Source organism: Hylaeus volcanicus, chromosome 5, assembly GCF_026283585.1.
Source record: "Hylaeus volcanicus isolate JK05 chromosome 5, UHH_iyHylVolc1.0_haploid, whole genome shotgun sequence".
NCBI classification, from domain to species: domain Eukaryota; kingdom Metazoa; phylum Arthropoda; class Insecta; order Hymenoptera; family Colletidae; genus Hylaeus; species Hylaeus volcanicus.
The window spans coordinates 8,108,126-8,135,021 of NC_071980.1; the positions used below are offsets into that span (position 1 = coordinate 8,108,126).

At 35.9% G+C, this 26,896-nt stretch overlaps 1 protein-coding gene across 3 annotated transcripts; it reads left to right on the forward strand.

Moving 5' to 3' along the window:
• The first annotated feature begins 145 nt into the window (after positions 1–145).
• On the forward strand, positions 146–24,735 carry LOC128876561 (soluble guanylate cyclase 88E). Of its 3 annotated transcripts, XM_054123028.1 has the most exons (15): positions 146–1,549; positions 10,046–10,233; positions 10,412–10,503; positions 15,943–16,133; positions 17,332–17,545; positions 18,015–18,288; positions 18,957–19,080; positions 19,303–19,444; positions 19,571–19,697; positions 20,075–20,279; positions 20,510–20,656; positions 21,283–21,415; positions 21,858–22,085; positions 22,213–22,542; positions 23,008–24,735. In XM_054123028.1, the coding sequence occupies exons 3-15, from the start codon at positions 10,458–10,460 to the stop codon at positions 23,412–23,414; spliced, it is 2,568 nt and encodes an 855-aa protein (XP_053979003.1). In that variant the 5' UTR covers positions 146–1,549; positions 10,046–10,233; positions 10,412–10,457; the 3' UTR covers positions 23,415–24,735. The 3 variants fall into 3 exon arrangements, with proteins under 3 accessions (XP_053979003.1, XP_053979004.1, XP_053979005.1); XM_054123029.1 differs by lacking the exons at positions 10,046–10,233; positions 10,412–10,503 and having other exon boundaries at positions 21,283–21,442; XM_054123030.1 differs by lacking the exons at positions 146–1,549; positions 10,046–10,233; positions 10,412–10,503 and adding an exon at positions 1,568–2,544 and having other exon boundaries at positions 21,283–21,442.
• The last annotated feature ends 2,161 nt before the right edge of the window (positions 24,736–26,896 follow it).

Below are 26,896 nucleotides of genomic sequence, written 5' to 3' on the forward strand. Positions count from 1 at the left end.
GTGTCATTCGAAATCAAATGTTCCCGCTACTAAAGATATATAAAAATATATATTACAATTATACTATTCAAATAGTGTACTATAATAAATGAAATCCAATAGTATACTACATAAATAAAAGTAGAAGATATGACGTTCTACCGGCTTTTCTGTACAGCCTAAATGCATGTGAATAATTACAAATGTATTTATTTTATTTATAACAATATTTACCATACAGTCAGTGCTAAAAATTCCTTCTAACGTTTCTTTAGGTACTTTTTCTAATTCTTACAGAATCCAATAGTGGTAGCGTCTGCATACAATCAATGCGTTCGTAAGGAAATCCCAAGATTTGATTCATTATGGTTTAATTGTAAGTCTATTAATACAGCCAAGATAGTTTCTGAATGATTGACGTAGTCGTACGTGGATCGTTGAAGTGGGCACCGGCGCGATCAAGAATAACCAAAACCCATTACCATTTCACTTTCTACGGGGCTGCGTTACGCTGCATGCAAATGCAAGTCCGCCCGGCGGACTTGCTTACGTTTCCCCCAACGATTTACGTCCGCCGTGGCTCGTTGGTAGTCGCTCATGGTATATCGGCTTATTATATGAGCGACGTACATCATCGCCTGACTTTCCGATCGAGTTTGCTGGTTAATAGCAGGAAACAGTGACCTTCTATGTAGACAGTGGCGTCTCGTATCGTTGGCCAGTAAACGTGACCGATTTTGTCGACGGACACCGATAGTCCATGGCCTTTCGTCGATCGTTTTGTCACACGAGTAGCTCACCGTCGAACAATTACGCGACAGAAGTAGAAATAAAAATAATAACAGAAGTCAGAAACTCTGTATGGTCTGCCATGTCGGTCATTTATACATCACAGGAGTTTTTTCTTTCTTTTTTTTTTGTTATTTTAAATAAATTCTAGTTATCGTTCAACTCGTGCGTTTGTAAAATCGCAAAGTATGGATCTTATCGATCTTCCACGGGTCATGTTCCAGTACGAACGAATACAAGTGAATAGTATAGTAGATGCAATTCAGTGTATTTAACTGCAAATGTTTATAAAATGATTTAAATTTTATATATAGATCTTTGCTCTTTTAAGTGAAACGTCTAATTTACAGTAACTTTATTTATATTTTGTAGAGACGGGTTCTCATCTTCGCGTTTTATAGAGTGATCTTTGCTCGCCTCTGTTTAAAATGATCAAAAGCAAACTTTTTTTTTTCCTCCGAATCAGTGTATTAGTTTAAACCACTTGTATTGTTTATTCATTGAATTTTATTCGTTTTTATTGGCACCTGCGATAGGTGAACTCACCGAAAATAACTGTGCGTGAAATCACGATGGTTTGTCAGTGACGTCCGCTTCTGACGAAAACTTTTCCGTCTCTTTACGAGCAATGAGCGGCTCGTATGTGATAGCAGATGCCTGTCTCGTAGTGGTTCAAGCGAACAATGTATCTCTTAAACTTAATGCCTCGGAGTAATGCAGTTTGTTCAGGAAGTTTGATATTCTAGTTACTGGAAAGGAGTCCGAAGTGAAATGGGATGAGGTAAGCGTGTCACTTTTAATTTTCCTTAATGAAACGGTAGAGTTCGTCTCTAGTTTTGCTTAGAGTTTTGCGTGCACGAATATTTCGTAGATAGAAAAATTCGTTGTGACAACGTTCGATAGAAATTTAATTAATTCCGCGCGTCAGTAGAATTGAAAACGTGCACCGTTGGCGTTTGCTGTACGTGCACGCGTCATTTTTCGTGGATGACGTATAGAAAGAGTCGAGGCTGTTAGTAATAAAAAGCAATTTTATTTCTAGGTTCCTCTTGTTCCTAAAATTCTTGTGTTCATCCCTAATCTTGAATATTAATGTATAATAATAATTACAAGTGATGTAATGGATGTTCAGTAATGTTTATATGCGTACTTATTATTCATAATACTATCGGTATAAAGAATTCTTTTTCCCTTGTCTTGAATATTTATATACAATAATAATAATTCAGATTCTATAGCGATAGAAACGGAGTCGCATGAATATTTGAACTTCTCGTATAATCTACATGTTTCTCATACTAACAGTGTAATTTTAATTGCATTTATATATTTATTTTGCAGTTTATATATTTACATATTTACATGTACAACAAAAAGCAAGCGGAGTCGCATGAACGTCTCATATAATCTACATGTTCCTCCTACTAACAGTGTAATTTTAATTCCAAATGAAATTTCGATCATCCACCGATAATAAGCGTCGAAGGAACGGGAAAAGGACGTCGATTAACGTTGAAACCCGTCAAGGGAATGGGTTCGATCAGGGCTGTTTTAACTCGCGTGTACGTCACGCATCCAGGAGATTCGTGTCCGCGCACGGTTTCCTTCGGGATTGATCCCGAGTATGCGCTCCAGCTGGCTGTTTGTATGTTCACACACAGGAAACTAGCTCGGTTAACGTGAAAGTGGTTCTGTTGTGTGGAGCTGGATTCGTTCCAACACCTGCTGCATCCCCTGAACTTCTTGTCGCGTCGACGTCACGTGGATCAGCCGACGGTTCGTATGACTGAATATTGCGTGATGAATCGCGTCCAGAGATCGATCAGAGTCGTCGTCCACGCTGACAAATGGATTTTTCCGTGTCACTATATGTACACACGCTTCGGGAAATGTGTTTCGAAAGCCCGACCGTCGGTAATCCTGTACACACGTGCTCCAGGTTCCCTGCGGGATAAAGGAGGAGGGAGGTTTACCTTCCTCTTTAGAAGGAAATTTTTTTATGTAATCTTTGGATCGGTACTACGGGAGACAAATGTAACAAGGGTGGTTACATTTGTTAGGGTTTGAATTATTTATTCATGGGGAAGACAATTCGACGTAGTATTTAGTGTGCAAAGTAATTAGCATTTATAGTAATCATTCATGGTAATTAGTATGCAAAGGGAGGGGAACTTTTGTAGCGGTGGTAAATAATACCAATATAATAGATACAAGTATAATACTGTAGGTTCTTAATTATTATTTGTTCGAGGATAGAGGGTTGCTTTTATAGAGTAGAAGAATTATTCTTCTTTAAGCTATGTATGAAGAAACATTAAAGAAAATTTTCGGACGAGTAGTATGATGGATGTTATAGTATAATAAGTGTAGATGATTTTATTAGATACATTTATTAAGTATAGAATTTGAATGATTAATTTAGTTGATGATTAGAGGGAAACGGAAGAATTCTTCTGTTTGGGCTACGTCTAAAGGAATGTCAGGAGGAATTTTTGGTATTAGTAGTATGGTTGTATATTATTATAAACGTATCACTGAATATCTGAATTATTAATTATTTCGAGACAAGGGATGAATAATAGAATTATTGGGACAGATAAGTTCTTTTTGAGACAATTTTGAAAAAAATATCACAAGGCATTGTTTGCACTGATAGTATGGTGAATATTATCACTATGAACATTGATTATTAATCTTATAATAAGTAACCATAATTGTTATTCTATAACCGCATAAATAATCGCGATGCACGCGATAATGTTTTCCTCCCTGTTGTTGTAGTTCTGTTGCAGTCGATGCGAACTACATAGTTTTTCAATCGCCCTTTTGAAACCACTCGGTAAATTATAGACGTTACAGAAAGTAGAACGTCTCCCGTTACGTCCACATGGCGCACGCTCGTCCAGAAACGGCAGTCGTCCTCCCCCATTGGACTTAATATCAATTTAGAGCACAATACAGTGAGTATTTCGATGTCGTCTAATTTGCTTGAACGTGCATTAAGTATACCAGGACAATTATAACCGTATCCAGTAACGACGAGGACGCACGAGCTGGTCAGATGGCTGCAACACGTGCCCTTAAGGGTCTTATTAGCAATAGGATATGCTAAATTGCAGGCTTCGAGAAAATTAAGAGAGAAAACTGGGACAATAAGGAGAAATTCAGTATATTTAATATTAAGAATTGCAATTTTCTTTTTTAGAAATTTCAGACATTTATGAAATAAAATTACCGTAGACCTTGCGAGCACAATATTATGTATTTATGTAGGTAATCGGTAAAATGATTATTTAAAATAATGTTACACTTTCCTTTTTTAATTGTTACATATCTTTAAAATTATAATTGATACTTTTCAATTGTTATAATGAAAATTTTAATATCAGTCTAAACAGCGATACTTGGTTCTATTATTTGTGTTTGTGCTCTTATATACATTGTTATATAACAAATACTATTATAACAACTCTCAACCGTCGATTGTATTATTATCTTACCAATGTACATAAAATCTGAAAAAGAAAAGTTTAATATTTTTCACCTTGTTAATTTACAAATTAATGATATATAAAATATGCGAACAATTGACGGAGATCAATTGCTCACTCTTTTTTCACAATGTAGGGCACAAATACTACAGATCTAGTAATTTGTGACTCGGGGCAGGGTATTGTATGGCGGAGACAGATGCTACTAGATTGTTCGGAACGCATTTATAGAAACTTCCATATGACAAAAGTTTCCTTCCTACATTGTGTCTTTTAATACATGAAAATATCCTGCACATCATTCCTTTCGGAAAAATTCTATTTCAAATATACGTATATTAAATAATTACTTTAACCTTTGCTTATACACGTTTGAGAATTATCCGGAAGCAGCGTGAAGTTGAAACAAAAAATCTTACTCTTTAATACTGTCAGAAGTTTTTGGTCTCCTTTCCTCGATTTTGGCATAACGTCGGAAGAAAAGTTTCCTCGAACGCAACGTGAATTTTTTATCGCGAGACGCAGAGGATCGTTTTCCTCATTATTCTCGGTGCGTCGGAGTTCACTTCAAGAAGAAGCGCGTTTCTAAAAAATATCAGGCTACTACAACTCTTCGTTCTCTTTCCGATTCTGGAATTATGTTCTCCCCCCTCCACCTGGCCCGTTAAACTTCAAACGCAACGCAGAACTTTTGTTGGAAAGTTTCAATAGCCGACGACATTCTTATTCTTTATGTCAGAGTTTTCCAGAAGCGACGCGACCCTTCTAAAAATCGCTAACAAATGATTTCTCCCGTACCACCTTGAAAATTATTGCACGAAAATGTGAAACAGTCTTGAAGGTATAAAAGTAACTGACGGTAAGAATAAAATTAACATTATAAAATTCCTCTTTATAATAATAGTTCTTTTCTATTGTTTCTCTTCAAATTTTTACCCTCAGGGGCTATAGCTATGATTGATTGTAGCTACGGCACGGGTTTAGCAATCCCGAGGTACCCGAGCTATAAGGGGGGCAGTGGGCCCCAATAGATTAATCTCTATTGCGTAAATTATGAAAACAAGTATCTAAATGGAAAGTAATGCAAAGCTAGAATTAAGTGAATGCGTAGGATTAATATACAATCATTCATTTATAGAAAGTTATTACAAGAAAATTAGAACGTGCAACGATACTGTTTTTGCAAAAATGGTATATGTATTTCTTCGTAACGAAAGATTTAGGATTTAAATATATCGTTTTCTAAATTATTATGGTTCTAAAGACACCCTTAGAAAAATATTGAAAGTTATAAATCCGAACAGGAAGAAATGTTCATATAGTGAAGAATCGAAACTAGAAATAGAATAATTACCGAGGACAATTTTTTATTCGAATAAAATATCGTTTTATGCGTCCAAGTAATGAAAAACGTTGTACACCGCTACAGAAGAGGGTCAACATACATATATAATTAATCTACAGAAAGCTATTACAAAAGAATTGGTAACGTTCGACAAATCTTTACTATTTTTCTAAGAACAGTACACGCGTTCTTTAGAAATTATTACAATTTCAAAAGCACTATTACAAAATTAATAAATGTTACAAATATAAGTAGCAAGGAAAATTCGTATAGTTAAAAATGAAAATTAGAAAATGAATAGTCATTAGGGTTGTCACCTTTTATTCGAATCAAATGCTATTTTATTCCTCCAAGTAACAAGAAACGTGTACCACTACAAGGGAGCCTCGATGTACAATCCCTCCAGAACAAATTCTTACTAGAAAATCGTAGCGCCCAACAATTTTTTTTTTTTTTTTAGTCAGCGCGAGTTGGTCCGAGAAGCAACGCGATATTTCCGAAAAATCACTGACATCTGCGACTTCTGACGTCTGCTGTAAATGGCTCTCAGGCAGGCTAGGAAAGAAGGAAGGGAGGGATGGATGAGGGCAGGGCACGGGGGATGAGCAGGATAAGACGGAAAAAGAGGGAGATCCTGGCCGTCCGGCTATTCCGTACACGGCACTGTCCCGCAGGACACGTGATTCGACGGTTTCGCGAAATGTGTAACGCGGTGCTCTAACAGCGGCCCCCCTTCGTGGCTGTACGTTCGCCTCGAGGCGTCACCGAGATTTTCATCGCGGTACCCGAGAAATTCGTTTGTGTGCGCGCGAGCGCAACTGGTGCGTCTAATCCGACCGCCAGCTTCCGTAACGAGTGACGCAAGTGAAGTGACATTGCCGTTATTGTTGGACGATTCGTTCTGGAAGTCCTTGACTGGTAATTATTCATCGTTACTTATCCGACGGGGTACCCAAATTCGTTTTGTTCCAAACGCGAGTCTCCTGTCGTTTTGCATCGGGGCGCAGCGCTTCGATTACAGGTGCTAGACAAACGAAACTATTTTTCCCATCTACTTTTAGTCCGATTAAATTTGGTTCAGTAGAGCATTTTTCAAAATTTTTCGAGTATCGTGCCCCCATTTTAACATGGTAGTAAATTAAGGAGGAAAGCCCGTCCATAATTAGAAATTATTCATCGTTACTTATCGGACGGGGTTCCCAAATTCGTTTTGTTCCAAACGCGAACTCCCAATTTCGTTTAGTTTCGAAACATGATGTTGTTACTGTAGAGTAGGGGAGACCCACCGTTAGAAAGAGAAAGAAACCGTGGTACCCTATCTATGTCCGTCTTTTTCTTAATGCGAATGCAAAGATGTATGAAATTATTGAACGTATAAAGGATAACCATTTATCACTAACATAAAAATTACGTAAAAATGTCCTGGTAGATAGGAACAGGTTGGGTACCGTGGTTTTCTGTAATACATATCCCATAAAAAACTTCAAAATCTGTAATACATATATCTACGAGTACAGTGGTCCTATTACAGGTGTTAGGGGAACGAAACTATTTTTATTCGAATTATATTTGCTTTGGTAGAGTGTTTTTCCAAATTTTTCGAGTCGTGCCCCACGTGCACCATCTTAGAATAATAGTAAAAGAGAGGAAGGGATCTTGGATGCGTGGAAATCACAGCTTTATTCAACAATGTATTTTTTTAACGTAAAACAGACACATTAGTCGTAATTCAAGTTATACGAATTCGCACCCCTACAAATAAAACCTAATCACTCGCTACAAAAGAAGGTTGATATACAATAATTCATTCGTAAAAAGTTATTACAAGAAAATTGTAACGTGCAACGAATACTGTTTTTGTACCGTTATTCGACAATACTTTTTTTTTTTCAAAACGATTGACTCAGTGGGAAATCTGTTTTTTGGGGTTTTCTTATACGTCTTTTGAATAACGAAAAGATAACTTTTTTTTTAGATTTTTTAAATAAAATAACGATTTCGGAGCCATCGAGGTATTTTAATTCGTGTCACGTATAAAAATGTTGATCACGTAACAATAGGTTGTATCAAAACAAGACAGTATTCGACGGGCATGTGCACGCAAATGTATTCGACAGGATTTTTCTATACATGTATCAATAGGATGCTTATTGGCATCAAATAGGTTGGATAATTAGAAAAGTAACACTTTTTCTATTTATATGACATATGATTCTATATGATTTCATATAACGTATATGATTGCATATCATTTCATGTAATTTTAAATTTTATTTATTTTGAAACGACTCAGAGAAAAATCAATCGTTGAAATTTTTATTAAATACAATTTTATTCAAGAAATATCGACCACCTAATGGTATACATTTTTCGATTCAATATTTCTTTTCATATATTTTACTATAACGACTACAGATGTTCACTTTTAAATTTATATCTCTGTAATTCGAGTCAGTGTTAGAAGTTGCACGAAAATATACAGCCCCCAAATATCAGTCGAGGCAGCTCGTTTCCCTACGAATACTCCCTTAAACTTCCTAATTGGAGCATTGGGGTTGATCTTCGCAAAGAAGCAAAGAACTCACAATTTATTCGTCAACTACTGTATACAGAAACGATAGGCTGTCTTCTATTTTCTAAACTTCTTTGATACAGAATTTGCAATCTCAATTTCAATTTACCATCAATGTAACCCTAACATCCAGCACTACTATGATTATTTATATCAGTACGATTTCACGTTTAATAATAATTCAGAAGTTTGTTTAAGAACATCTTGTTCAAGACAAAATGAATTTGTTTCTTAAATCTCCTCTGTCGTTTCACTTACAGCGAATTATTTACTTCAGATAATTTCGTCTTTTGTTCTAAGCAATTTTTGTAAAAATATTTGTTTAATAGCTTCACTCCCTCGTAAGATTTAATCGTTCCGTTTTAAATGAAACACCCTGTATAAATAGATCCCTTTTTGACTAGATTTGAATTGCTCATTTCATTCGAATACTTTCGTACACTTACCGATCGTCTTCAACGTAGCCTAAACGTACAATTTTAATTTCTTTTTATGAAAAGGAACTTATTTCATTTTTTAAGATTTTTTTAACAGAATTTGGGTTTCAATGAAGCAATGACTCTAAGTTTAAACAATGATTAGTTGAGGTTATTGCGAGAATCATTTCGATGTCGTTGATACGTGGCCGACATGTGTCATTGGGATACATTTCTGATGCGATCTTGAAAGAAACAAGTATTCAAGACACGCCTTAACATTATTGTATGTGATGCAAAAATGTAAATAAAAAGCGAACGAAATATTAATGCAGAGCATTCGGTAAGTAACAGGAGTATCGTGGGATTGCAGCCCTGTTGTTGAAAGCTTTGAAAAATATTGAAGTAGCGAATGCAAAATTGAAAGGAAACAATAGTGATATACCTAATCATATACATATACTATAAGGCAATTTTTCTAATAAGTCATTAAATGAGTAATAATTATTGATTAAATTATGTAAAAGTTTATTAAACTTAAATAAAAGTAGAACATTTGAAAGACGTGTTTAAATTTACTTTAAAATAATTTAATCGATAATAATAGTTAATCTAAATATTTTTCTAATTCTCCTAAAAAAAAATACTTCCGATGAAAACAAGCTCATCATCAGAACTCATTGTATATGTACATGAGTATTTTTCTTAAAGCAGGGAAACTGATCCCATTAATTTGTATTAGTCAGTAAAATTATATTGACTACGAAGAGGAATAAATACACACACATATAGATTATACATATATACGTACATAAATTATTAGAGAAATTATTTTATAGCATGCAAAAATTCCAGGTCGAATTTCGAAGTTATAATTATGTATATTACATAGGCATGAAACTCATTATTGCCTAAAGAGAAAGAAAAAGAAAAGAATAATTTTTTTTTTTTAATGCTAGCTCATATATATAGGCAATATTTCTGAAGAAGCCAACTGCGACGCTGACGAAACGTCGTGGTATCTAATCCAAAGAACAGGTCTTAACTCTTTGCACTCGAGGCTTTTCTTTCTGGTATCTATTAGCAACTCGAAATACTTTCTTAGCATTCTGTTGTCACGAATGCTAAGCTTAATCAGGTCACCTTTACCCTCGCCGACAATTATTTTATCGACACTTGGACTTTCAAAGAAATGAAACCTAAAGAAACGTTATTGTTGGTCGTTTCGATGCATCAAACCTAGCGATGACCGAGAGTCAGCTCTCGAGTGCAAAAGGTTAACACCCGGAAGAATCAGTATCAACCACGAAGAGAGCAGGGCCGCGATACCTTCGGATATCTCGATCGAGTAGAGGTTTCGCTCATCGAACTGGAAGGTCCACGATAGTGCTCGTTAGGGCAAAATCATTAATAGGGGTGGGGGGGGAGTATTTATTTCAGGATATTTTTCTAGTGACTCCACGGTCGTCCGCCTAGCCGATCGTATAAATAGAAGTTGCAGATGCGTTCGCGAGATACGCGCGGTTCCGAATTCACCGATCGTTAGACATTTTACCCGCGAAAGACGGAGACCGAGCGCAGGATCGTCGATTGTTCCGTTGCGACAATGCTGTAACTTGTTGCGGGAACGTATAACGAAACGTGAGTGGCGAACTGTTTTACATTTTATTCTTTCCATGGTTGCTCGAGCGGTTTCATGTTTCGGTGCTGGTGATACCGTAGATAGGGAATCTTGGGGGGTAAATATGGGTAGTGTGAGGGGTGGTAACGTAGGCAACGTGGTTGATATTGTTCAAATGCTTTCAATGTTGTGACACAGATCCTTCTTGTGCCTGTCGTAACTGTTAACAACACTGTGACAGCGGATGAACGCTATTTTCTTGCTGCCACCTTGTCGTTGGGACGCTTCAGGTATGAAAACTGGTACATTCACTGTTCTAATACTAAGATAGAGTTATGCGTTAGATTGACAAAACAGTTCGTTCCGATTTTAACGCTGAAATAAACAGCGATTACTTTTAGAAATGTATTTACTCTTTAACATATATCAATTATACCTATATATATATACAGAATACGATTAAAATTGTAGTAAATACTACTTACTAATGCCTAAATCAAACTTAACCCATATTTTTAGAGGAATTATCATGCTATTGAAAGATCTTGAAAATTAAAATGGACGTTCGATCCAAAAAGGTTGAGAGACGTTGATCTTATCACTGACACACGCGAGGTGCAAGGCTTCCGATTGGTAGAATGCACCTCGCTGATCTGATTCTACTAATCGGAGGCCATTTCTACCGAGCGTACCCCTCAGAAGCGGAGGTGTTCGAAATATGAGGTCACTTCTTACGCGACAAAATTATTTTGACAATTTAGACGGTTAATAAAATTAATTTGTGGAACACAGTTTTGAGATTATTGAAAAAATGCTTCGAGAGTACGTGCGCGTAGATAAAAGTCTGGTATTCTACAATTGTCTTCATAATAATATTACTTGTTAATGATAATAATATTCGTGATAATAATAATTTTAAAATAAAACTATGAATAATATTAAACTTTAAAAAAAATTAATTTTTTTCTTAAATCTTCAACACTTGGCTTACAACAAAATTATTTGTTTCCTATAGTATCTTCGTTTGTGCTAAATATCTTCTGAAAAATCATTTTTTTGGTGGCTTCATTAAATATTTAACCACATTGCTTTAACTGAAACATCCTGTTTGGCGAAAAAGGGTGAAACGGGCCAAAATTAACCGCTTTTAAAGAAATCGATATTAAAAAAGAAAAATTCTGTGTAATACTGGGTACACTCGTCCAGTTTAAAAAAGTTCTAATTTTACTCAATCACGATCGCTAGAGTTAGGGAAATGTATTTCACCATGCGACTAGGATTAAAAAAATATTCGCGTGATGAATACGAAAATATTATAAATTATCAAAATATTATCTCTCGGCGTATTCGGCGAAGTTAATTGCACGAAATGAAACCAGTTAACGCTTTCTGGTACTATTCAACCCCTATAGTGACGTGTTCCATATGCTTTAGGCCTCCGTACAACGATAACTCACCATTTGTACTAATATCAGCCAATTATCTCGAATACGAACAATCAATGGTAGTCGATTACTTTTTAATACATCTATTAAGATTACTTTGGGTAAAACAGGCATTATAATCTAAAATGAGAAATTTTTAATTATCCCCTTTCAGTCATAAAATTCCATAAACTAATAAACTCTAGAATTAATCGAAACAACAGAAAATCTACACAATTCGATTATTTGATCTGCATATTTGTTATAATATTACTACTAAACTTAAATTACCATTAATTCTTACAAAATTATTTTGAATCTGCTATTGAATAAATATTTGAATAAATATTTGTCTAGCCGTTCCAAATCGTACGTTCAATTCGAACGTCATTAAAAAACGATACCTCGTTAATTATTATGTCAGCGATACAACAATAAAAAGTCAGTTGCAGAAGTATGTTGCCAAATAGAAACCTCTCTCTAGGAGAGGACTCCTCTTGGTGTATTTATTGCAGAGTATTGCAAAACTTAATGCACTCGAATAAAGTAGGCCGTGTGTGAGATGCGGCGAGTTGATTGAATAATTCTGTAGACTCGAGTAGCGAATTCGTCGAATTTTTGATGTTTTTCTTGACATCGTAATTCGTTATCCGGACAGTAATTGAAATTTCGAAATCGAAACTATGTCGAAACTGGTTCGGATTTTTTTTGGAAAATTACCATGAATTTTCTTCGCTTCGCGATACGTCGTTTTCAGTTAGTGTCGTTATAGATAAATTTCTCTTTTCCAGCTGTTCTCTATTATTAGTATAGCACAATCACTAATTGCATTCAAATTGAAAGTACGATTTGGTGCAGCTAGACAAATATTTATTTTAATAACTGACATATTTAGTCTTCTCTTTCGTTAAATACCCATTAGTAGATAACAAGATTTAACCACTCCACATTTTCCACTCCTAACAGTCGTCGCTAATAATCACGTTTAAGATTGTCGATGCTACGTTAAATCTATACAAAAAAACAAAAGAAAGAAAAAATGGCGAATGAAAAAATACAAACGAGTAGTATCAGAATTATTTAACGTTACGGGAAAGCCTCGTTTCAATTTTCCTTGGCATTTCGACAAACAAAAATTCTAGAAAATCGGTTACAGTCGTTCGAACCAAAACACCCCTCCAACGAACAGTTGGAAAATCGAGCCGACCGAGCCCCAGGACTCTCGTTTTTCATCCGTGGGCGAATCTAGCCGCGTATATCGCATCGGCGAAGGTGCACACGTGAGCGAAATTGTGAACGGTCTAATAATAACTCGCGCACTTACTTATATGGACGCTTGATTTTAATTCAGGCAAAAACGTCGGGCAAGACCTCGTCCTTTTGGTGCGCGGGGTCAGTGATCATCATAATCAAAAAACGCGACGAGCATCTGAAAGCGGTCAAAATCGTCCGCGGAGTGGCCGCGCGAGGCTCGGGGGAAAGATCGTTCTGCACGAAACTCCTTGATCTTGAGTTATTTTCGTCGGTTATGGTAAAGACGCGTCGTGCCGCGTCGCCGGCGAGACAGTACATACGATCTGGAATAAATCGCAACTACCGTCGCGTGTCGTTTTCAGGTACAAATAGCGAACAGAAGCGTTTCGACAAAAGATTCGTGCCAGACGGTCCTTTATGGGAAGCCGGGGGTGGATCGGTTAATCGTGCGCCGAGCGGGGATGAGTCCTCTCGTGGAATTATGGGGGGTGGTAGAAGTATTTGAGTAGTTACAATGCAATGCATATTTATATGAATTATTTGGGAGGCAGGGTCCAAGTGTTTGAAAAAACGTATAGGTACTTAGTGTTTCGTTCTGTAGGAGAAGTAGAGGTGAATTGGCCAAGTGTGGGCTAAGTAGGGGTGAGTCTTCTCGAGGTACTTTTTAAATAGTAGACGAATTTAAGTAACCAACTACGATACTATTTTATGTAAACTGATTCTTGGGATAAGAACATAGAGTTATTTGAAATATTCGTAATAGACGGTTTGTCCTCTGTGAGAGAAATAGGGGTGGATTGACTAACTGTGTGCGAAGTAGGGGTAAGTCTTCTTGTGGAATTATTTGGGTAGTAGAAATAATTGAGTAGGAAACTACAGTAGAATTTTGCGTGAAGTAATTGGGAGATGAGAACGAAGCATTTTTAAAGATTCGTGCCAAGTGCTTCGTCCTCTGTAAGAGGTAGGGGTGGATTGACTAATTGTTCGCCAAGTAGGAATGAATCTTCTTAGGGTATTATTTAGATTGGTTAAGAATTTGAGTAGTCGACTACTAGTAGAAGTAATTTATGAACTACTTAGGCGATAAGATTGAAATTTGTTTAAATATTCGTACCAAGCTACTTCGTACTTAACAATGAACCGAATGATAAATTTAATATTGAAATTCAATAATATTGGGTTGTCCAGAATGTCCATGCCGATTTTTGATAGGTGGTGCAGGTCTGAATATGTCGAAATGGCTGAAAACAAATAACATATATATGTACATCCCTTAAAAGGTGGAAAGGTTGTGGAGCAAAATGGTACCTATGTAATTCAATAAATATATGTATATTACAATTCAAATGTGCCTTTGAAGTTTTCTTAAAAATTGGCACGAACTTTCTGGACAACCTAATAAAATACGCGTAATAATAAACTTCATACTAAAATTCAATAATTAAACACACCCAATAATAAACTTAATACTTTAATTTATCAATAAAGTGCCTGTCACGTTACATATAAACTATAATTACTACAAACTACTATTAGTCTGATTTTTCTCTCCTTCCTTGAGAGACTATTTAGTAGAATACAGGACAACCAAATCCTATCCAATCATGTATATCTATGAAACCAACTAATAAAATTAACTAGACGTATGATAGATCAACCGTGGGGAATCGACAGTTCGACCTACAAGACCACCAAACCTCGCTAAATTATTATTCATCGGGGTCATATTACAGAAATAATTCATGTCGATTTTAGTAAACTCTATCGTGCAGCCCTTCGGCCGATTAAAGACTCATTAGGTGGCCTTGTTCACATTAGTCCAACTTCCTCTTCAATTCACTTAGCACTGATTTATAAATAATGTATTAGCGTACAAATTTATCCGAAGGATCTCCAATAAGTCTTTAGAATTCTACTTTTTATTAACAAAGTACCTCAGTCCAGATAATTGTATAATTGTAATCATGTACATTTTTATTTAAAATTTAAAAAAAAAAGTCGTATATTTACGGTACCATATGTATTTTTTTAAAAGACAAAATTCTAAAGACTCTTGCCGAAAAACTTTGATATAAACCGTGTACGTTAACGACACCATACATGTTCGATACAAAATAATAGTAATATAAATACGAATTGATTATGATAAATGATTTTAACAATGACTATGAATTTAAATAGGAATTTAAAAAGATTTTTAATTTCTCTTCATAAAACTTTTCTCACACGTCTATTTATTATATCTTCAATTTGTTATCATAAAGACTTCATAAATGAAACATAAGTTCTTTATAATTTTCTGATCGCTGCATCAATCGATATTTCATTGATTCTAGGAGAGACAACAACTATAGAGTTCTTACTCATCTTCTTAATATTTAATGCGTATTTTATAATTATATATCATAATTATTAATTTTATTACGTTGTAATAAAAGTCGTTTTCAAAAGATTTAAAATTCTCCGCTTCGAGTGATCTCCGTTCCGAATATCCGTCGCTTCTTGCACACGATGCATCGAGTATTTCAAGAAGATTAACCTGACAGATTTGAAATTTAAAACATTTCGAAAATAAATCAAACGCTCTGCGCTCATATCTGACAAGCGTTTCATCCTAATTCCATGCTGAATCATTATACACATACAGACTGGTAAAATGTCACAAAACTTTATATAATCAATTTTTGTGGATTTCATTCACGTAAGAATTTTCGTTCTGTAATAAGAAATAGTCGGATGGAGATTCTAAATTATTTACTTTTTAAAAAATAATATATATCGAGAGATGATTTTTTACATTTCCATATCGTCTCCCTTCGCAGCAATTAAACAAATAGTTTGAGTAGCTAGTTTTGCTGTACAAAATATTCAAATGTTATATAATAATATTCATTTCCATTTCTATTATAAATAATAGATAAAATCAAGCAATATCGATATTCTTTGTGATAATGAGATATTATAAAGAATAATTGTGGAGGATATTAAAAATCTTGCTTGGAACAAAACAAACTAAATCTACTTCTGAAGTGTGTTTCTCTTTTGTGGCAGGAAGCGAGAGAAAATTATCAAAGATGTACGGCCTAATATTAGAGAACTTGTCCGAGTACATACGTCAGGTCTACGGAGAAGATAGATGGGAAGAGATTCGACGGCAGGCATCCGTGGATCAACCCAGTTTCAGTGTTCATCAGGTTTATCCTGAGAATCTTATACCGAGATTAGCAAAGAAAGCTATTCAGGTGAGCATCGCCTCTAATCAAGATTTATTCTTTTCGTATAAAACACCTTCTTCGAGAGTACCACAATTAAACACTCTTCATTTCTTACTTTATTCTCGAATTTTCCAATAAAAATGTATTAATGTTAATACATAATTTATAAAAATGAATTTTTCTGTAAACTAATTATATACTAGATATTTTGCTGTCCCTGCTACTGTAAATCCAACCTCACTTTACATTTTACACTTTACACTTTACACTTTCTATATCTAAAGATCTTATTACAAGTTCGCAGCCATTAGCTCGGTATTATTCGTGACGAACAATACTTGGTCATGAATAATACCGATTACCAGGTCTCACTACGTGGAGGTTGCTGCGACTGGAGACCCAGAGATAGAAGGAATCAAACTTCCTTCTATCTCCCCTTACATAGAGTATACATACAGCTTAATACTAAGTACGTAACTATGAAAATCAAAGGAAAAGAAAATTCCCTTCGATTTCCAAAGTCTATGTCTGACTCTACCAAACAATTATTCGAACTAAGAGGGTGAAGTTACATTGAGATCGCGACACGAACGCGACGATGACGATCTCGAAATCGAGACGAGATCGAGATTTATCTCGTCTCGTGCGCATCATTAATTGCGAGTAACATTCATCTATGAACATCACAGAATCATTTACCTCATCAATTCTTCAAAATTTCAACTTAAATATGTATATTATTAATGAAACTTCCACGAATGAAATTGATCACAACTAACTTACCATCGAAATAATTTTACAAAATGCATCACGTGTATAAAACGAGCGACTAAATATTGAGTTTTATTTGGATTCACGGTGGTGTTCATGAAATTAATTTCGTTTCATTGTATAATTTTCGTGAAAGTTCTCGATTTTCTTAAAAATCCTGAAAATTGTATAACAAATTTTTATATGTATCAATACGAGTTTTACTTGTAAATATTAACTATCCGACTAATAATATCCTAAATACTCAAAGTTAGTTGACCACTCGAACTGTGATTTATAATATATTTGTTAGAAATGAGCAATTACAAAATCACAGAAATTACACGAAACTATAGCCAGTTATATATTTCATTGAGACTTTCAACTAGTGTCTGTATTTTGTACCGATAAACATATTTGTTTGTGATACGCCTGTCCCTATTCAATTGAATACATATCTTCGCTCATATCGCAGGTACTTGGCATAACGGAGAAAGAATTTTTCGATCAGATGGGTGTACACTTCGTAGGATTCGTTGGCCAGTACGGTTACGATCGTGTGCTTTCAGTACTTGGACGTCACGTAAGAGATTTCCTTAATGGATTGGACAATTTACACGAATATCTCAAGTTTTCCTACCCGAGGATGAGAGCACCTTCCTTTATTTGCGAGAATGAAACGCGGCAAGGTAAACAATCGTCGAAAAACATTCATGATAATGTTCGTTGCATACGTTGCATTTCTATACCTAAACTTATAAAATATTAATATATATTTTATACATTAATATTTTATAATTTCTTATTATACTTTATAATATAATCTAAATGCATAAAATATAGTATGTATTATTATATAAAATATAAATGTATATGAAATATTAATATATTCATGAATTTCTTACGAATAAAGAAACAAATATAAGAATTTATAAAATAATATATATAGTACATTTTATGAATTTAGATTATATTATATTATCATTGACGTTCATTTACAAAATATATTCAAATTGTAAACACAAATATGTAAATGTAAAATAATGTGTAACGTTGTATGCTTAAAAATTGTATCACGTTGGTTAAAGGAGATTTATTCTCATAAGTAATGGATGGACACAACTGATTTGAATACACTTTCATTTTCTTCTATTGCAGGCCTGACCCTCCATTACAGGAGCAAACGACGTGGTTTCGTTTATTACACGATGGGCCAGATAAGAGAGGTGGCTCGTCATTTTTATCACAAGGAATTACAGATCGAGCTGGTGCGCGAGGAGGTCCTTTTCGACACCGTGCACGTCACTTTTCAGCTCACCTTTGATAACAGAGCTTTCACGCAAGCCTCGCTGGCGATGACCCGCGAGGAGAAGCATCTGCCCATTGGTGCATCGGTCCTGTTCGAAATATTCCCTTTTTGCATCGTTTTTGGGTAGGTAGATTAGTTGATCAAGATGGACGAAATTTTTGTTCGCGATGGAAAATAAATATAACACGTACATATAATAGAAAATGTAGTAGATAAAAATCAGAATATCAAAATTTCGAGTAACGAATAAAGGATAGGGAACTGTTTACACAGTATTCGTTAACACGTCGGCTGCCAGGCTAATAATCGTGAAAATTTCTATGCAGCTAAAATTGCGTTTCTATGCAATTAGAAATGACATAATTTAACATCTATGGAAGTACTTATTTTTACGATCCCTTTAGAATTTACTAATTCTATCAAAATTCATTTTTTTTTTTCAACATCTCACTTTCAGAATTAATTTATTTATTCCTCAGTGTAAATCCTTGTCAACCATACGTGGGTGACGTAGCGATCAACGTGTTAAATAAAAATTCAATTTTTTCGTGGCGATTTCCTATCTCGACTCCAAATTTATTTTCGCCTAAACTTTCTAACTAGTCTTGCAAATCGATTGTACTAATGATAGAATTATTACGGTAATAGAAGTCTGATATGAAATCTCCCTAAACCTAGATTAATTCCATAGTTATGATTAAATAAATTTCCTGACGCATGTCGCTATAACGGTACATTTTTTTGTAATTTCTTAATTTTTACGTGGGACGTGCTATTGGTTTTTTTTCTAGGTCAGACATGATCGTAAGAAGTATCGGAAACTCGTTGATGGTAATATTACCCGATCTCGTCGGTAAAAAAATCACGCACTTTTTCGACCTCGTCAGACCGCTCATTGCATTCAAGTTTCACTCGGTAAGCCAACTCCTTCCAAATATCAACATTTTATTTTTTTTTTTAAGTATCAGTTTAGTTTAAATAATTCTTGATAATTTTAATTTTTTTCTTTTGCATTAAAACGGTTAAGAATCGAAGACTAATATCAGGCTCAATTACAAAGAAGAATTGTGGAAAAGTGTTTCTGTATTTTACATTCCTTAAGTAATTTCGTTGCTCGAAATAACGTATGCATTGCAGATTCTGAACAGAACGAACAACATCTTTGAACTGGTGACCGTCGAACCAATTCTCACGGAACGGCCATCCGACCGGCAGAGAAACGAGATCTTTTTGAGCGACGAGCTCGACTCCGTGGACGACAGAACTTTAAGATTAAAAGGTATTTTTTAAATTTACCTGTATTAAATTTGATTTTTCATGAATCCGTACAGAATCCGTACAGAGATCGATACAAATATACTTATCCTACAATAGATTTTACTAATAACTTGTTAATATTCCTCAGGTCAGATGATCTACATGGATAACTGGAAGATGATGATGTATCTCGGTACTCCCGTCATGCCAGATTTGAATGCTTTGATCGCGACAGGCCTCTACATAAACGATCTCTCTATGCACGATTTCAGCAGGTACGGTATAGTTCGTTATATTCTTTAATTCCCCTGAATTCTTTCAATTTATTTCCAGCAAGTTACTTTTTACCGTAGTATTACTTTATCGTTAGTGTAGTTGACAATTATTAGGTATAGAAGTTCTCTGAAGAAATTCTCTGTCTCCACATTTAATTATTCATAACACCAATTTAGATAGAAATATTTACCCACCATTCAGTTACAAAAGTTTGTTGCTGGTTAATGCAGCCCGTCAATCTATCGAACAGAAATAGAACATCTTGAAGAAGAAAAGAAGATGCTATCGAATGAGAATATTCCCAATCTTTTGTCTCTAACGCAGACGTTCAGACAGTTTTGTATAATCTACATAAGGGAACGGTTGCATGTTACAGGGATCTGATGCTAGCTGGTACCCAGCAATCGGTGGAATTGAAACTAGCCCTGGACCAGGAGCAGCTGAAGAGCAAAAAGCTGGAGGAGTCGATGAGAAAGCTGGATGAAGAAATGAAACGCACGGACGAGCTACTTTATCAGATGATACCAAAACAAGTAGCGGATCGTCTGAGAAATGGAGAGAGTCCCATTGACACCTGCGAGGTAAGCATTATTCAAATATTTTAACGCATTCGCGACTGGCTTGATACTTTACGTTTACTAATACCAAGTACTGACAAAGATAATAAAATTCTGAAAGCTGGACATTCGATATTTTTAAGCAATCAGACTAGCATAGCCCCCTAAAATGATCATTAATGATAAGGAACGATTACGAATGATTTGACTGTAATTAATTGGTATGTTTTACTTCCCATCGTGGACTGTTTCAGATGTTTGACAGCGTTTCGATTTTATTTTCGGACGTAGTCACGTTCACCGAAATCTGCAGCAGGATCACACCGATGGAAGTGGTGTCCATGCTAAATGCTATGTATTCCCTTTTCGACACGTTAACTGAAAGGAACCGGGTGTATAAGGTATTCTTAGGTAGTAAGAGTTAGCATTTATTTGTCCTCACACCCATACACTTGCTTTCTTTAGAAAACAACGCAAAAAGGGTATAGCCGTATAAGGGAGAAAAATGCGCCTTTAAACCAAAGTCAACTTGAGATAAATCATTCAATCAAAAATTTGTCATTTAATAATAATGATAATAATACAGAAAAAACCTTGACCCATACTATTTCTTTCAATTTGCTATCCAATGATCCATCTCAAATTGAATTTAAATTAGAGGCACGTTTGTCCTCCTCATGTTTTCCTTACAAGAATCATGTTCTTTTAGAATTATTTTTTTTAACACGATTCAATTAATCTCAATACATGAGTATTCTCCTCAGTTTGCTCTTGATGTTCGTAAATGTAATTGGAGGAATGGATGGTTCTTTGTCTAGCGAACAACTCAATTCCCAAAGCGGTGTATTATTTTGAGATTCTAATATACCTAATACTACAATATAGTCCTAAGAATGAAGTTATTCAGGAGACTAACAAACTATGTATCTATTCCTTCAAATACATTTCAATTATTCTGTTTACGTAGGATATGAACGTTCCGATTTCTTTTATATACAAATTCCTGAATGCCATTTTCTTCCTTTAGGTGGAAACAATCGGTGATGCTTACATGGTAGTGTCCGGAGCACCAGTGAAAGAAAACGATCACGCGGATCGCGTTTGCGACATGGCACTCGACATGGTCGAAGCGATCACGGACCTTAAAGATCGTTCTACAGGTAGGACTGCAGGAAAATGTTCTAAACGTGAGTGTAATTATAGTACATTGACGGCTAACTTTTTAGTTACGAAAGCTCCTCTCCGTGTTATCCGAGATAATAGTTGTCTTACAGTTTTTAAATAAATTCCATATATTTTCATTTTAACAAAGCGATGCGATGTTAAAAAGACCGAGATCAAATTCAGCACCATTTCCAAATTTGAAACAGTAGAACAGTTGTAACGATTGAAATTTTGTAATTTACAACTCTGCTTTTCAATTATTTTACTTGTTGGAGTTCAGGGCAAAAGTCCGCTAATTTTTGGCAACCTTACCTCGGTAATAGGATCTCCATGAAATTTCTGAAAAAATTGCAAGACAAACTAATTCATTCGTCCAGAGTATGTAACCGATTCGTTCTTGCGAGCGATTTAAATACAATTTTCTGTCTTCGCTTCCAGGTCTCCATCTTCAGATACGAGTTGGTATTCACAGCGGTGCTGTGGTGGCTGGCATTGTTGGCTTAAAAATGCCACGATATTGTCTGTTTGGTGATTCAGTGAACACGGCATCGCGTATGGAGGCGACCAGTCAGGCGATGCAAATTCACATATCGCAGTCCACGCGGGAACTATTGTCGCCTTCGTACAAAGTGAAAGAACGAGGGGAGATAGAGGTGAAGGGCAAAGGTACGGAAGATCGTGATTTTGTTCGTCTGACAAATCGTTTGACGCGCATAAATTAAGGCTTTAATCATCTTCTGTCAGAAGTAGTTTATAGTCCTGCAATGTGTAAACTGACATATTTATATTTTAGGGACGATGAAAACCTATTGGCTGGAGAAAAGGGAGCACAGGTCATTATCGACAAAGGGGATTACTATTCAAGAACCGCCTCAGTGGCACACAAGAAACATCGAGAAGCGAGTTTCAGCGGGTACCTCCTCCGGCTTCACAGCGTCGACTATGTTCGACAGTCAACATTGTTTAGACACGTCGTCTAGACGAGGTTCCAAGATGGTTTCTCCAACCCTCCCCGACTCGTCATTTCTTCCAGAAGAAAGGAGGATCTATTCGCCCATCACATTTCAGGATGTTGCTCGGAGATCAGTCGCTAATTCACCCACGAAGAACACCGACACGAGGGGTAGGTCAATAATTATTTATCAAAATGTCGCTCGTTAATAATACAGACTTGTTAAAAATAATTGTACCAGGCGTCTAAATGAAAGAGCGTTCGTCTTTTTAATGTTTAAATATATTTCGACAGTACGAACAATCCTTTTAACTGTAGCTTATAACGATGGCTGAGATGAGAATTTATCGTATTTATTAAATATATCCTAAACGGTTGGGAATAGAAACAAATGTTATAAGCGAAAGTTAAATGGTTTCGGATGGTGCATAACATGCAAATAATTTTATTCGCTTTTGTGCATCGGTGCATCAGAAAAATGAAGCTGCACTTCTTTTTTTTTAAAAGGGAAACCTATATTTTTGACGACACAGATCATACAACATATATTATTATAATGTAACTATATAAGTATTATGTGTGTAGTGGTATATTTTATAATCTCCAGTTGATCCACCCATACGGTAAATTTTGCAGACTGCAGATCGAACTCTATGGGAGCGGTGATCACCAGGAACATGGACATGTATAATTCCCTTCTGAACGACACAGAGGAACATTTTAGACAGCACAGGGATAGTTTGTCCCCGCGTGCCGAGAATCCATCGCCTGGGATGCACACGAAGCTGGAGATAAACGTGAAGGCTAGCTCGAGCTCGGCATCCACGGAACCGCGCGACGACAGAGCATCTTTGGCCGACTTGGACGTCCCCAAACGCGAGAAGGATGTATTCTGTAAGAAAGGCAAGGGACACAGCGCGGGATTTCATAGCGACAACAGCAACGCGCAGTCGCTTACGCAACAGGACCAATGCTGCCCCGGCTTCACCATGTCGAAGAGTGGTAAAATGCGTCACCAAAACAACGGTTGCAGCATCGTCTAATAAATAAATTCGTCATGTTTTTAACGATTGATTTTGCCTTCTCGACGCGTCGAGCACCATGACGGATGCTCCCGTCGATCACGGCCGAGCTCGTATTCACCGCGATAAATATGATCTCCAGTTCTCAGTTTGTCGACGATCGATGACGAGAATTCGTTACGATCGTATTTTCTTGGAACAATCTGAATTATTGGACGGTAGAACCTGCGTTTATTAATAGTTGCCGCTATACTTTGAACATAGTGCTAGCATTGTACTCCGCCGGATACGTCAATTGGGAACAAAAAAACTAATGCGTCTAGCGTCGGGACAAAAAATCGTGACCGTTTTGCTGCAGAGTCGAATAAGGATGCGCTGGTCACGTGTCTTTGAAAAAAGACGGTGCACCCACCAATAGACGACACTTTTTTTAGATCTCGTAATACTAGACGCCACGATCGCGGCGCTAGCGTCTTGTCCTGGCATAATTTCCAGGCTTTTTCTTCTTAGAGGAGCATATTATTCTATTTCGACCAAATACTGAAATCCACTTGTATTTTATATTCGTTCGAGTGGTCGAACGCTAATTATTTGAACAAAATGTTGCCCATCTCTGTAATATCCCATTTATATTTTAAATAAATTTTGCCCATCCCTGTACCGAACGAAGATGATATTCTGCAATTCGCGAAAATTGCATTCGGAAGTGTCTTAAATGTAATATATAGAATATAGTTATCACGCATGTTAACCTTAATTCATATATCGAAATAAATATAAATTGGGTTGTCCGGAGAACGCCTAGAGTGCAGTTCTTCCGACTTCTCTGCGAGTTAAATTTTAGTTTCGCGAAGACGATACGTAATGTAGATAATTTCAATATGTACTTAACAGTTAAACTGGCGCGATACTGTAACCGCACCGGAAACAGAGGCATTATCGGTAAATATTTATAAAGAAACTATGCGATGAACTGTTATAAAGTTTTAAGAAACAAAATCCGGTCCGGATTTTAAGAAACAGTATCCTTTATTTATTTAAAGAAAATAACGAGGTCGTTTATTCTAATATAAAACTCTAACATTAAAAACCTTTTCTAAAGTCGCTTAATTATTAACAATAATTTTATTACAATTTTTAAGTACAGTTATTGTATCAGAGAACTATTTTAATCGACCAATTAGTTTGATCTTCCTCCCTCTAATTACAAAGATATAGTTGTATGTGTAGTAGGCATGCGTTGACTTTGATACGATACATGATTACAATAACTAAAAACAAAAAATCCAATTTAAAGTGGTTCTTTCCCCACTGGCTAGTCAAAACAAAACTTAAATACAGAAAGTATTAATAACGATATATTTTCTATAATGAATTACTTAAATTATTATTAGATTATGATATTTAATAAAAAAAATCTCGAGTGCGTGTGTAAGAGAGGGAAAGGAATATGTAAGACAAGGATAGAGTGAGCTCAGGGAAAGATAGAGAAAGGTATATAGAAGACAAAGATACAGCGAGCGTGAGGGAAAGAGAGAGAAAGGTGTATATATATATAAGACAAGGATACAACGAGCGTGAGGAAAAGAGAGAGAGAAAGGAACATGAAAGTCAAGGATAGAGTGAGCGAAAGAGAGAGAAGGGAACGTGTGCGACAAGGATAGCGATTGCGGTGGCGCCATCTACTAACAGAACGCTCAAGCTTGTCGAGAAATAGTTCCATCATTTCGCCGCTAGATGGCGCCAACCTTTTACCATACGTTTACATGTAAATTAATTCATTAATTTATGTTATTAAACAATGAATGTTAACGAGAATGCTCATGAAGCATTACAAAATTTACCTGTAATAAGAATTTTCGGTTTTATTACGTTTTTGAGAATTTAAGTAGCTGGCGCCATCTAGCGGCGAAACGGTGGAACTATTTCATGACAAGCTTGAGCGTTCTGTTAGTAGATGGCGCCACCACAATCGCTATCCTTGTCGCACATGTTCCTTTCTCTCTCTTTCCCTCACGCTCACTGTATCCTTGTCTTATATATATCTTTCTCTCTCTTTTCCTGCACTAACTCTATCCTTGTCTTTGATGTACCTTTCTCTCTCTTTTCCTGCACTCACTCTATCCTTGTCTTACATATTCCTTTCCCTCTCTTACACACGCACTCGAGCTTCGGGTGTTTGGCCGCGAGATGGCGAGTCGGTCGCCGGTCACGAATGATAGCTATATGTCATACGTGGATTCCAAGCATATATATTATCAATTTAAAAACAAAATCGATAGCTATCCTTATCGCACATGTTTCTCTTTCTCTCGCACTCACTCTGTACCCCTACTTGAACTTCTCGTGATTACTAACTCGAGGAACGCTCTTGGAAAACGTTCATAATTATTTAATAACAATCAATATCGTATGGAAAATCATTTTTGAATGTTGTCATTGATCTAAACCTTATATCAACAGTGCTGAGGCGGTTAAATTGTTTGCAAAAAGTTAGAAAACAATTCATATACTGAAATTTAGTCTTTAACTTAATCGTAAGTGAGAAATGGGAGAAGATATGTTAGTATGGAAAGCAATTAGACAAAAATATATAATTTAAACGTATGTTTTATTGTTCAGACAGCTTACAATTAACTTAATAATTAGCTTAATATTAAGCTTAATATATTAAAAGCAATAACTGCATTTGCTAAGGAAACAATTATTTGAAGTATAGGAAAGTTGTATAACGCAAACATTCATCGTATGCTTCTACAGATTATAAATTATGTAAATAAATATTAATATATTATCGTTGGACGTCAGAGGGATGAGGGCTCCTTTCCTATCGGTGACTCTACAAATTAAACAAATTAAAAATTTAGTTAATACATCTGCTATACATCTGTATAGAGTCTGTAACCTATGGCTAAAAGCTTCCTTCGCAACTGAAACAGAACCTCTAACATCTCCTAACAACTCCTCATACCTTCCAACACCACCTAACATCTCCTACACTTCCTGACATTTCCTGACGCTCCCTAATACCTTCTAACACCTCCTAACACTCTCTAACATCTCCCAAAATCCTCCAACAACTCCCATCACCCTCTAAAATCTCCTAACAACTTCCGACAGTTCCCTTCACTTCTATTCATTTCCTAGCACATTTCCCTTTAATTTCCCTCCTTTCTCTGGCACCCCTCCTCTTTGATAAAGTGAATCCAGATACAAAAGTTAAGTTTCGAGCTAAAATTAAAACTTGTTCCACCTCTTCGAATATCATGATCGCCTGATACAAAAGGTAAGTTTCGCGAATAAAAAATATGATACCTCTTCGCTCATCATGTTTACCTGATACAAGAGGTAAGTATCAATATTCAATTAAAAGTTATGCCACTTCTTCGAGTATCATATTCTCCTGATACGAAAATGTAAAATTCGGGCCAGAATTGGGTACGTACCATACATACTTCGTGCCACCTCTTCGCACATCATGTGCTCCTGATACCAAAATGCAA

Excerpts from the sequence above, each read along its gene's own strand:
- LOC128876561 (XM_054123028.1), top strand. The coding sequence starts at position 10,458 with ATGAACGCTATTTTCTTGCTGCCACCTTGTCGTTGGGACGCTTCAG. Across the intron at positions 20,280-20,509 it reads GTCCCATTGACACCTGCGAG|ATGTTTGACAGCGTTTCGAT; the intron begins GTAAGCATTATT and ends GGACTGTTTCAG. Across the intron at positions 22,086-22,212 it reads GATAGAGGTGAAGGGCAAAG|GGACGATGAAAACCTATTGG; the intron begins GTACGGAAGATC and ends TTTATATTTTAG.